Source organism: Sylvia atricapilla, chromosome 1 (assembly GCF_009819655.1).
Source record: "Sylvia atricapilla isolate bSylAtr1 chromosome 1, bSylAtr1.pri, whole genome shotgun sequence".
In the NCBI taxonomy this organism is placed as follows: Eukaryota; Metazoa; Chordata; class Aves; order Passeriformes; family Sylviidae; genus Sylvia; species Sylvia atricapilla.
The window spans coordinates 21,122,459-21,135,596 of record NC_089140.1 but is presented as its reverse complement, the minus strand read 5'-3'; the positions used below and the strand labels follow the sequence as shown (position 1 = coordinate 21,135,596).

The 13,138-nt window shown below is 36.0% G+C and overlaps 1 protein-coding gene across 1 annotated transcript in view; it reads right to left on the bottom strand.

Moving 5' to 3' along the window:
• Positions 1-13,138, bottom strand: part of ITGA8 (integrin subunit alpha 8) — a 112,171-nt gene that overhangs the window by 23,463 nt on the left and 75,570 nt on the right. The window contains exons 24-27 of the mRNA XM_066316781.1: positions 12,603-12,708; positions 10,630-10,788; positions 5,032-5,157; positions 2,207-2,320 (exon numbers count right to left, since the gene is read on the bottom strand). Of these exons, the coding sequence (XP_066172878.1) occupies positions 2,207-2,320; positions 5,032-5,157; positions 10,630-10,788; positions 12,603-12,708 (505 nt within the window). The remainder of the gene's footprint in view (positions 1-2,206; positions 2,321-5,031; positions 5,158-10,629; positions 10,789-12,602; positions 12,709-13,138) is intronic.

Here is a 13,138-nt window from a genome sequence, read left to right as displayed (position 1 = left end):
CCAGCAGTCTCTAAATGGAACTGGAAAGAACTGGAATAAAATTTCCATTCTATTTCCCAATAGATATTTTTCTATAGCTGTAGAGATGCTTACATACTAGTATTTTCTGTCCTTTGCAAAAGCTTGCACCAGACAATGTCTGTCCTAGTTCCCAGATTTGAAAGGACAGAGACATCCAAGCTGGCATGCTTCTGGGCTTGAATTTGAACCAGACCTTGTTTTTTTGTTTTTTTTTTTTTTTTTTTTTTTGCACTAGCAGATGACCCACTCAGGAAACCTAAATGAGGTACACCCAGTCTAGAGTACCTAGACATATCTAACATTTGTTAAGTATGCTTCATCTTAAAAGCATTTTATTTGTGTTAATGGAACTGAAGAAATTTCTTGGGATTGATTGTTCATAAAAAGGAAATGCACTAACAAATCAGGAATTAGTTCACTTAGTATCTGAAAGGATGTCCTTTGTTACTGAGAGAGACAGGAATCTCTTTTCTTCAAGCAAAGCCAGGTAGTGATGACAGAATTAAGTGCTCTTCAGTCATAGTGGTCCTATAACAACTTTTGGAGGAAAAACACAGAATGTGACCTGATGTCTTGACAGATGGGTAGAAAAACATTTCAAGTCACCACTGCCATAGTCCTATATACCAAGGGAGACAAATGACCTCCTGAGAGTTTGCACCCATTACGGATTTGGAGCAAAGGTAGTTAGCTACTGAGCTGGCATTCAACTTTCTGGAAATATTATCCCATCTGCTCTCATTTCTCCAGGAAGGCAAGTGAGGATTAATTTCTTTTGTCTACTTTCATATTTGAGGGAATGGAGAAATTAACTTAAAAGGTGTGAGGAGCTTCATTTAAAGCTGTAAATTGAAGATCCTCAATTCTTCTCTTGCTAGGGTAAAAGGTACCCTGCATATAAAGAATTCTTCTCCCACAGCTATAGGGAGCATAGGAAGGTACTTGCATTCCAGATCGACTGGGGAATTCTAAATTCCTTGAGAAAGAAGCTGATAATAAATCAGCTTGATCAAGATAGGAGATGAAGGTATTTCTTAATAACAACAAATGGAATTTTAAGTTTCTCAGTTTATTTTCCAGTGTTAAAGGTATAACAACTACACAGTAAATACAGACACATGGCCAGCTGTGATGTAACAGCTCACAGTAAAATCCCTCTGCCTTACAAAATCATAGAATAATTTGAGTGGGAAGGGAACTTTAGAAGTCATCTGCCATAAGCCTGGACATCTTCAATTAGCCCAGGCTGCTCAGAGCCCTGTCCAATCTGGCCTTGAATGTATCCAGGGATGGGGCATCTGCCACCTCTCTGGGCAACCTGTTCCAGCATTTCACCATCCTCATTGTGAAAAACTTCTTTCTTGCATCTAATCTAAATAGATTCTCTTTTTGTTGAAAACCTATTGCATCATGCCCTGCTAAAAGATTTGTTCCCATCCTTCTCAGAAGACCCCTTTAGGTACTGGAAGGTGCTAAAAGGTCTTCCTGTAGCCTTCTCTTCTGCAGGCTGAACAACCTCATCTCTCTCAGCTTTTCCTCACAGAAGTGTTTTATTCTTCCAGTCATCTTTGTGGCCCTCCTCTGCACCCACCCCAACATCCCTTTATGCTGTGTGAATATAATCCTGAGAGCAGAAGTTGGAAATGTAAGAATTTACAAAGAGAAGTTTGATTTTTTTTCCATTGTCTACACTGTCCCTTCTTTTAGTAGTAAGACAGATTGTCACTACAAGTGTCATGTATCATATGAGCTTGATGCATACTACTGTTCCCTAGATTAACAGAGAATGAATAACAATGAATTTTTAAACTAGACATACTGTACATGATACACTGTTTGGCTCCAAGAAAAACCTTCCACTGGGAAAGAGGTTATAAATGCAAAACATTTGGGCCAGTCCAGGAAAGCAGAAACAAAACCAGAAAAGGTATTTAAAAATAATCTTGGAATCTTCAAGTAGGATTCAGGACATAAATCTGAGAAGGCGTGATAGCAAAAAAAAGAAAAGTAAGAAGCATGCAAACAACATGGACAGGAACCAGTGAGATGCTATCTTCAAAGAAATTGGTAACAAAAAGTATTTACATTTGCCCCATTTAATTTAATTATTTTTATTTTTAAATGTCTGGTAAAAAAAAAAAAAAAAAATTATATGTGTATAGAAAGAGATGTTTGTGTGCATTACCTCCAGGAATGTTTGTGCCCAGAGCCGGGACCTGATTTTCAGTGCAGCACTCTTTCCTCTTTCCAGCTGTCCCACAGTGCACGAAATTAGGACACACTTCACATTTGTACAGTTCTGAGCAAAAAATAAAGGGAAGTCATACTTATGCTTTGAGAATGAAGTAATTTTCAAATACTATAAATAAGCAAAAACAAATCAACTTTTCCTTAAAGAGCTAAATAGTCTGAAATCAGTAATTTAATCTAATATACATGAGATACCCCATGACTCGTTGTGATAACTGTGAACCAAGGAGCAGACTCTTTTTGAATCACCAATGACTACAAAAACCTACCTATAGTAAAGAAAATAAAAGTAATAATTTTCACCAGTGTTTACTCTGAAGAACTCTTAAAACATCCAGGCACTTACCAATCCTTTGAAGCTTGTGCTTTTTCCTCACCTATCAATCATTTTATGATTTCAACACTATTTTTTCTGTTCTCTATGCATTGTTTATTTATATTCCTAATTTTTTCCCTGTTTCTAACTCTCCTGGTTTTCCCACTGATATTTACATCATAGCAGCCAGAACATTTGCTGAGATTCATTAGTTGCTTTACTTGAAACTTATTGTCCATGAAACATTCCTGATGAGCAGTGATTCTGGCTCATACACAAGGCTGAAGGGAAAAGGCAAGCATTGCAACTCAAAACTATATACTCCTAAAGTCTGCCAGAGGAATGTCACACTAAAGGTTAAAAGCTGACTGGAAGCCACTGAAGGGAATAAGCAGAGTCTAATTGGGTAACCACAGAAATTACATGGTTGTTCAGGACATAAAAAGGAAAAAAGACCTCATAAAAAATGAATAAACATTTGTGGAAAAAATGAAAAAATTTGTATTTACAAATGGGTTTTATCTGAGAAGTTTTGTTTGACTCAGGGGAAGGCTGAGGTTTTAATTGATTCCTATTTTTATAACAAAGCAGAGCATCCCTCCCATGACAGAAGGCCTCGTGACCTCAAAAGCAAAGTTAAGTTTTCACAAGTAAGTGTATTCCCTAGTGAGAGTGAGAATGCACTACCAATGCCTAATCTTCAGGAAATGAGATGATGATGCATGCAACAGATCTGAAAACACCCTTAAGGAATCCTGTATCTTTACAGACAGCTTTCCCCACAAGTCTGTCTTACTGGAGGATAAGCAGAAGCTGTATGATTAATTGCTGCTTTTTATATCTGCCTGAAAATGAAACTGTAAACCCTGCAACTATAAACTTTTTTTTTTTTAAATGAACATTTTAAAGTATCTGTTTATTTGGCTTTAAACATCCTCTAAACAGATTTGTTTATTTTGCAGGAAGGAGAAGACTTGTTTTCATTAATCACAGTGGCCAAAAACACACATTTGCAAAATAAATCATTAGTATGCAAAAAACTCTACTTTTTGGCTGACATTTTAGGACCTGAACACATATTTCTGTTTTTCTTAGTAATGCATTTAGCCTGTAGTAATTTTCAGAACAATGTAACATTGGAACTAATGGACAATAAACCAAATGTTTAATCGACAGTATAAATAGAATAAGAGGTTCTCAGAACATTTTGTCTCTCTGTGAAAATGCTTTGATGAAAATTAAAATAATTTATAAATTCTAAAAAAAATTTACAATTTTTAACAAAGAATTATATTTGGCCAATCAGTCTTTTCCAGAGTAACATTAATTTTCCATGTATACTTCCAATGTGTCAAATAAAAAAAAAAAAAGCATCAGGCGCAACTGATGTTGAAGGCACCCAAATTTGGGACATCTTCTAACTGAACTAACGACACTGCTTTTCTATGCTCACCCTGGAAAAGTCTTGCTATATATCCAGTGATAAGCACTGCACCCAATTCTATCTTAATTTGTGCTGATCAAAAGCATATTTTATTAGAAGACTGTTCATCAAATTTCCAATTTCATATTCCTGAGTACGCCACTAAATATGTTTGACCCATCTACATCAAGCAGCTGAAAATTCTCTGCTTCATATTTTAAGTTGCAGACACAGTGCATACTTCAGAACTTTGTTAACCACTTCCAGTTGCTGCAGTCATTTTTATGCTGGCAGCCTATGAGCCTAGTCACTTAGAAAGATTACTGAAAATTAAGATATCACTGAAGAATGGATTAAGTGTTCTGTGATATTGACTGGCATGTCTTTGAAAGTACTGGCATTTTTCCTTCGGACCCAGTTGAATTGGATTCTTTCTAGGGTATTGGGTTGATGAAAGAATGGGACAGGAATCAACAGTCATTATTGTTTAAAATAGGTTAATCTGTGATTTTGTTCTTAATAATGTTACAGTTTTCATTACTTTCAGATTCTATCTTCTTCCTCTTATGAAAATTGCCAAATTAACTTTCAGAAGCAGTAATTATTCTATTACTCCCAAAGACTTAGGTTTGTGAGGTTCTTTGCTTCCAAATTCTAGTGAGGTCAAGGAATCCAAGCATGAGTTTGCAGTAAACAGCTTAATAAGAGACTGGACAGCATGAGACACTCAGCCCAAGGTAAAATAGATGGAAGGCACTGACTGTGTGAGTCCCTTGACTGATCTCAAGGTCACTGAGTCTGCACATTGCCTTTGGGCAAGGGCAGCTGACAGCTACGGTGCTGAAGTATGCCAAAGATGGCAGAAGTGGAAAAAAAACTTCTGAAAATACAGCCAAGTCCAATTACTCATGTACCAGACTGTCTAATCAGAACTATTTTCCTAGGAGAAAATAGTGCTGCTACTGTAGAGAGTCTCACCCTTCCCTGCACAGTCCCAGCATATAGCTTTTAGATAGCTCACCAGTATTTTTGCAGAGTTTTTCCTGTGAGGTTCTGCCACTGCAACATCCCTTCTCCTGATGTAATGAGAAATTGTGGAATTATATAAAAAAGCAGCAAGTTCAGGAGTGTCTTCTGGAACAGCAAACTGCAAAGAGAGAAATGGACATGGTAATGACATACACATAGAATGATTCTAACAGATTTGTTCCTGTCTCAGAAGTCTTGAATTTTGGATTAACACTGTTTTTTCAATAGAACAACATAATAATGAAAATACGCTGTCTTCAACTAGGAGCATGATGAGTTACAGCACAGCAAAATATTGCCTAGTTATAAGAATTACAGTAGACAACATTTTTCTCCACTTTTTACTGGTGTCAATTTTGTTGCTGTACTTCATAATTTACTTAATTTATTTAAATTAATATTTAAATAATACTTAATGTTCAACTCTCAGGAGTAAATTCTGATATATGTAACAGGATAAATTTGGAGTCGTTCACAGTAGTTTAGTCATTAGTTCAGATCAGAATTTGCCTAATGAAATATAATTATTTTACCAGTTTTAGAAAAAAAGGGAAGTCTGACTTCAAATAACAAAATTTTTGATCATGTAACAAATATATTACAGATTTGTTCTGGTAACAGCTCTACTTCATATAAAGCAACAGCTTCTTCCTTCTTAATATCACATTATAATGCATTCTCTTCAACTTTATATTTACAGATTCTTGTTCTCCAATTAGAAGTACTTTTGTTGGCAGTTTGTCTTTTAATTTCTATACAGGGCATTTATGGCTTCTTCTACAAAGCCTCAAATAACTCCTGGAGCCAACTGCTACAGAAGGAAAGATAAATTTTAATTCATGACAATCCAATCGTGTAAAATCACAATTAAATATACATGGAAGTTTACAGTAAGATTCCCACAGGAACTCAACTAAACATAGAAAAAGATGTTCCCTAAGGACATCAGATTATAAAGCACTACATCAGATCCTTCTTATCAGTTCCTTTAACCTCTGAACACAAAATATCTTAAACAAATTCCTAAGGAAAATGTTTGTAATTGTAATAAATGCAGTAGCATGACAGGGAAGAAAATAGCAATAAACACACACTAATGCTGTGTAGTACTAGATTTGGAAAATTTGTGTCATTTATCTGATTAAAATTATAATGCTGTAAACAGAACATAAACATTTGACATCATCTGAGATCTTCAGTCAAAAGCATCCTACAAAGTGAAAGATATTAACAGACGAAAACCCATGGAAGAAAAGAAGAATCCTTTTTTTTTTCTTTTTTTTTTTTTTCCCCTGTTGCTTTATTAGGTTAGCATTGTCTATTTGCAATAAGGGAATCCTTAAGTAGTTAAAAAATATCTCTCTCTCAATGTGGTAACATGTGTGAATTCTCCTTCCGGAATTCTTTCACCAGCATATAGACTTCTTTATTGACAAATTAAAAAAAAAATCCTCACAATATAGTAATATACCTGTGAAGAAGTTCTTAATATATGATCACAATGGATATATATGTAGATCCACTTGAATACTAGAGGGTTTTCATATTTATATTTTTATTTTTTCATAGATGCTAGAGTGTTAACATCTTAGTATTGAATTTTTACAGCAAAGGTTTGAAAACAGCCCTCTGAGGTTAAGAGGAAACACATGCATCTCCTGCAACCATTTAAAAGCAGAATTTGTCCAGTGGCCTAAGATGTCCAGTTTAAAGATATTATTTTATCATTCTTGAGCTGGTCACATGGAAATGCTCAACTGTACAATCTGTATCTGTACCTATTTTATATGCTACATATTTAGCACGCAATGCTTTATCTTAGAGGATCACTCCTTCCCTTTAACTACAGTGTACTGTCTCAGTTTCTCCACCATGGAAAACTGTGCTGCTTTCTTCTCCTAAGCATTATTACTTTGGGCAGGTTTCCAGACCTCTCCAGCTCCCCACTTGTCATTTCAAAACCCTGTTTCACTTTTCTTGTTTTCTAACCAGTCAACAGCCTTTGCTGCATTGTGTAACTCCATCAGAAATGCTCTGGAAAAAGACTTTTTTGCACAAATAATATACACATTATTTTATGTTACTTATATTATATTGTATTGTATTATATAATACTACATTACATTCTACATATTTAATATTATATCATATATTAAAATGTCATATAATAGAAATATATTTTATTACTAGATTATATAAAAAATGATACAACAGGGTGGTGACAATTCAAGAGCAATGCATTGGATGGCATTACTTTGCCTCAAGACCAAGCCCTAAACACAATAGCAACAGTTTTGCAGCATGAGGAGACAGTACCTCTGGAAGGGCTTAGCTCCTGCCACACATGTTGGTGGGTGTATCTTATACAAGTGGTGGATTTTTGCTGTTATTTCACTACTTCCCTGACAGATGCCTCACTCGTGCTACTGCAGTGCTCAGCTATTGAAAATGTGCCTTGTGTATCTGTACATTCTACCACAGTGGTCTTTATAGGTACAGGTTTCATAAAAATGGTTTTTGCCGTCAGTCTGGGAGAAAAAAACCAACTCATCAGGAAATTGTCTCAAGACAGAAGGTAATCTAACTGAGCCCTCTTCTCGTCAAAGCCACCTTTAGGAAGAGTAGGAAGGAAATAAGAGGCATGCATACACAACACTCTCCTAATAACTTTCAGCTTCCAAATGTTTTCAGATCAGGGACTTGCTTATCTATATGAAGTTTTTGTTCATTTACTAATCTTCACTGGATTTCTCTTTTGGGAATTTGTTTACTTTCCTCTTAGAATCACGTAAACTTTTAACCCTGACTACTTCCCTTTGGCCACAAGTTCCAGACACCTGAGACCTGCCTCCATGAGCAATCACTTCCTTTTGCTTGCTTTGAATCTGGCTCTCCATGCTTCATTAGATGTTCCAGTTCCTGTGCAGGAAGAGGCAGAGAACAGTCAATCCACACCCACGCTCTTCCTGCCACTACTCATTTTGAGGATCATATTTTTGCATAGTCACCTCTTTTCTAGACTGAAGAGTACTAGCATTCTGAGTTCTTCTGCATTGGAATTAATTCCGTATCTCTGATAAGCACTTTTTGAAGTAATTCAAAGGGGAAATGCCTCAGTGCCCTAAGAGAGGTAGGTTTGGGTATCCAAGAGAAGTCAGGCATTTAATGTCCTTAGCCTTATTTGGAAATTTGAGCTAAGCATCCTGTTGTTTGTACAAAACTTGAAGGAGCCTGTCCCTGTGTCCTCTTGCCACCTGAAGCAATAGATAAGCATTACATATTTGAAACCTCATTCGTGTATTCATGCTGTTCAATGCTTTGAAAAACTGAAATAAGGAAAGGATATTTAATTTCTTGCTATAATGACTGTGCATCTAAAGTCATATTCTGCCACAACAGATGGACCTTTATGACAGGAAAACTCACAATCTTCACAAGAATTTAGTCTTTTTTATGTAACAGATGCAATCATTATCAAGTAAGAGAAGGAAGAGCAAACCAATAAAACAAATTAAAAAAAACAAACAAAACAAAACAAACAAAAAAAACCAAAAAAAAAACCAAAAAAAAAAACATTGCCTGAAAATGTCAGTAAGAACTGTGGCAGTATTCTACCCAGCTTCTTAATTCAACCTGAAACAAAACACAGTGGCCATGGTGTGAGGATGCTGAACTCCTCTTCAGGTACTTGCAACCTGATACGAACAGTGAGTGTGAGAAGCTAGGCTTGCAAGTACAAATGCAGCCCCTTAGATTCTTCCTCCTCAGCACTTTAGAACAAGAGGTAAAAATTAGGTAGGAAAAATATGTAGAAATTCCCTGTCTCCAATCTTGCTGTGCTTTGGGTATAAAATGGACAGATATTTTCTATCTTCTGTTTCCAATCACACATTTGCTTTTTCTTTCTCTAAAGAAACTAAATAAAAGGGTGGAATTCCAGCACCTCTTTCATTTCCTGGGTGAAACACAAAACTCTAGCCATACTGCATTTGGTAGACATCAATTTTTCTTTACTCTTTTTAAGTATGTATTATAGTTCTGTCTGTTTAAGCTAAAGACTTGACTCATAGCTCCTTAGGTTATGAACACTCCTCACCACTAGAAAGTTGTCTCCCCTTTCATTGAATATACTGAACTCAAACCCCCTCTGGTATGCAAAAGACGTAGAGCATTTTTAGCACTTGGAATGCAGCTCTCCCTGAAAGATGTTTAACAGGCTACTGCTTAAACTTGAGAAGTGTTGTTGTTTACTCCAGAAATGTCTGGAATCAGTCATGCTTAATAAACTGGATACCTTGTTTTTGATGGGATAATACATAGAGCTGTGTTTTGCTTAATCTTCTGACTTTTAGCCAAACCAAGCTCTATTGAGAGGATCTGCCATCACAAACAAAGATCTTAAAACAGGAAATTGTCCAAGCAGCCAGGGATTGTGTTAGGAAAGCTAAAGCCCTAAGAGAATTAAATGTAGCCAGGGATGTTAAAAACAATATGAAAAAGCTTCTATGGATGGTCAAAGGGAGATGAGGGAAAATATAAGTCCTCTCCAGAAGGAAACAGGAGACCTGGTTACTCAGGATATTAGGAAGGCTGAGGTACTCAATTACTTTTTTACCTCAGTCTTCACTGGCAAACAGTCCAGGGACAATGCCCAAATCACAGAAGAGTGATTTAAGTTCTGCCTGTTGTAGGAGGTCAGGTTTGAGAACATCTAGAGGACCTGGAGGTGTACATGTCCATGAGACTTGATGAGTTGCATCCATGGGAACTGAAGGAATTGGCAGATAAACTGGTTAAGCAACTATCCAGATCTGAAAAGTTGTGGCAGTCTGGTGAAGTCTTCACTGACTGGAAAAGGGGAAACATAACCCCCATTTCTAAAAAAACTGAAAAAGGAAAACCTGCAGAACTACAGACCAGTTAGTCTCACTTCTGTGCCCAGCTCAGTCATGGGGCGGATCTTCCTGAAAACTATGCTAAGGCACATGGAAAATGAGAAAGTGATTGTGATTATTGAAGCCAATATGGCTTCACTAAAGGCAAATTGTGCCTGATGGATTTGGTGGCCTTCTATTGTGGGGTCACAGTGTTGATGGATAGGGGAAGAACAACTTACATCATCTACTTGCACCTAGACAAAGCATCTGCCACAGTCCCAGATGACATCCTGGTCTCTTTGCTGGAAAGACATGGATTTGATGGAGCCCTCAGGGGATAATGAATGGGCTGTGTGATCACACTCAAGGAATTGTGGTCAATGGCTTAATGTCCAGTTGGAGACCAGTGATGTGTGGTGTTCCTCAGTGCTTGGTATTGGGATAGGGCCCTTTTTAACATCTCTGTTGAGCACAGAGATACAAATATCTTTTATCTCTCATATAAATCTTCTCATATAAAGAGTACAGAAACTAACTATGTACTGAGCACACAACTTTGACATTAGAAATGTTATAGACTATCTATATCTCGCTTTTTACCCAGGAAAATTATCTTGGACTGTTAAAAATTCCAAAGAAAGTTCCATCCACTGTGAAGCGTAGGCAAAAAATCCCAATCAAAATGCAGAAAGGGACAGAAATAAAATACTTACCTTTATTTGCATTGTATTAATAGGAGAGCTTGTTTGACAGTTCAATGGTCCATGTGTTTGAATGTGAAGAATATAAAGAAGAAATTCTTCTCTACTGGATATAGGCCAACCAACATGGAGAACTGTATTGTTGATGGCACTTGGTCCTATATTGTGCAGCTGTTGAAGAAACATGATCAGTACTTTCCAAGGCACTAAATAACAACAAAAAATACTGCACCAACTATTCAGATATTTTCAAATTATTAACAGACACAGCCTTGAAGTATTTAGGGAAGGATGTATAGATTATTAATATCACTTCATTGATGGAAAGTCTGTGGCAGGTAGGAGAGAAGGATTAATAAGTCACAAAGCCACATTAAGTCACAAAGCCAATAGCAAATCTGAGACAGTCTTTTCTGTTTGAGTCTGTGTTCAAGATATTCATCACCCTTCCCACTTTTTCCTACATGTGAAGAGTTGAAATGATCTAGAAAAGTATAAAAAAACCCCAACCCCAAACACAGCAGCACATAAATCCTACAGAAATATAAACAATGAACCTTAACAGATCATCAGAAAACAGTAGTCAAAACTTCAGAATACAGAAGAAACACATTTCAGGGCAGAAGACTAGAAGGTAGAGCAGAACCTAAACTAGCTCCTTTGGTTAAGAACTGTATTTTCAACACTCTCAATCTAAATTTCCTCAAAAGAAGTAAAGGAACTAGTTTTCCTAAATTAATATCCCATGACTTCTTTTTCTGGGGAAAATGAACAAAGATAGAAATAATAAAAGTTTAGAAATCCAGGCAATTAAAATAGTTTCCTTATATCAGTTTACAGTTTGAAAATAACTGATGATAACAGGAGTCTGGACATGTGTTGTCACTGGGCATGAAGACTTAAAGAAGCTGAACACCATGGACCTTTATGCAAAGTTTCTAGAGATGTGAGAACCTCTTTTTCAAAACTTTGCAGAATTTTTGTGACTGATGAGCTTTAGTTACAAATAAATAAAAAATACCTTTCAATCTTACATCTTCTGGAAGACTGCTTCATAGTTTTTATGCTTTGCTGATATAAACCATGTAAGTGGTTTCCTTAGTAACTGTAACTAATCACTGTAATAATTTTAATATATTTGAAGTCAAAAATACATTTTCACAAACAACCCAAATGCTTGAGACAGGATGATTTGTTAAGTATTTTTCAGTTTAGAAAAATATATTAAGATGAGGAATTCACAAATGATAATTTGTATTTTACAATTGTATTCACTACACTTTAGTATGTCATGCAAATTGTAATCTTACACTGCTGATTAAGCTCAGTTGCTTATGTTTTCTTGAGTGCTAGTTTGTGAATTATAACCATATGCAAAGCCCTCTGCTTTACCCTCTAGAATAAAGGCCATCCATCAGATTCTAAGGATGGCTTCTATTCCATATAGTTCACTCAAATCCCTTTTTCTAAGCTGAACTCTTTTAATTGACAAACCATCCATAGGAAAAAACCAACAAAAATACAAGGTAAAAATATGTGTACTTCAAAAACTGTGAATTATTTTCAACAGAACACTTCCTGAGGTAACAAATTACATGTATGCCTGCATTATTTTTTTTCAGTTAGCTAAACGTCAGAGAAAACATTTTTTCCAGTGCACAGCATGCACAGCTTCTAATGAGAAGATATTTGATATTGACTATAAGGAACTTTTAAGGACTGTTTTTAATTCTTGTCAAACACCCCAAATGTTTATAAATCCCTTAAATATCAAGACAGACTCCTAGCATAAACTACTATCTCCTCCACTCACATGAACAGATAATGGGGTTGCGAATTCCCAGATTAAATTTGGGTCATGTGCTGAAGTCAGAGTATTTACATTTGAGCCTTTATCTAGCTACAGATAAAGACAATAAACCAAATTCATCAGGAATTCAGTGGAGGCAGCGTGAGGTCCTGTGGCAAATATCCATAATTTTTACCTCATATATGTGTTCTACTAAAGGACCAACTTCTTCTTCTTTTGTAGGTTGATCTTTGGGCTCCCAGTTGTGAAGCGGCAAAATAATTGTTGGGGGGTGAGACACTCTGTAATTATACAAACCAGGTTAAAACAGTAACTGTTACCAGTGACTGATTGCATTAGCTTTTTTAAAAAAATTATGATCAATATCAAAAACTGAGACCTCAAAGGCTTGTAATTTGGGCACATTAATTAGAATTAGATGAATACTACAATGCCTCGATAAAATACTACCCAATTCTTCCAAATGACTGAGGGTGTGCATTTAGTATCATACTTCCTGTGCAGGATTGTCCTTTCCAGACAAGGGTGTAGCTCTGTTTGGAGAGAGGAATCCAGTCTGTTGGGCATTTAAATCATTCTCACTTGTAAGATACCTGAATACATTATCCACAAAGGTAGAGTAAATAAATGCATTTTTCTATTTCCATTTAAAGCCTGTAGGTGTTTAATGTTATGCATCTTTCTTCCCTAGAATACATTTTTAGATATTAC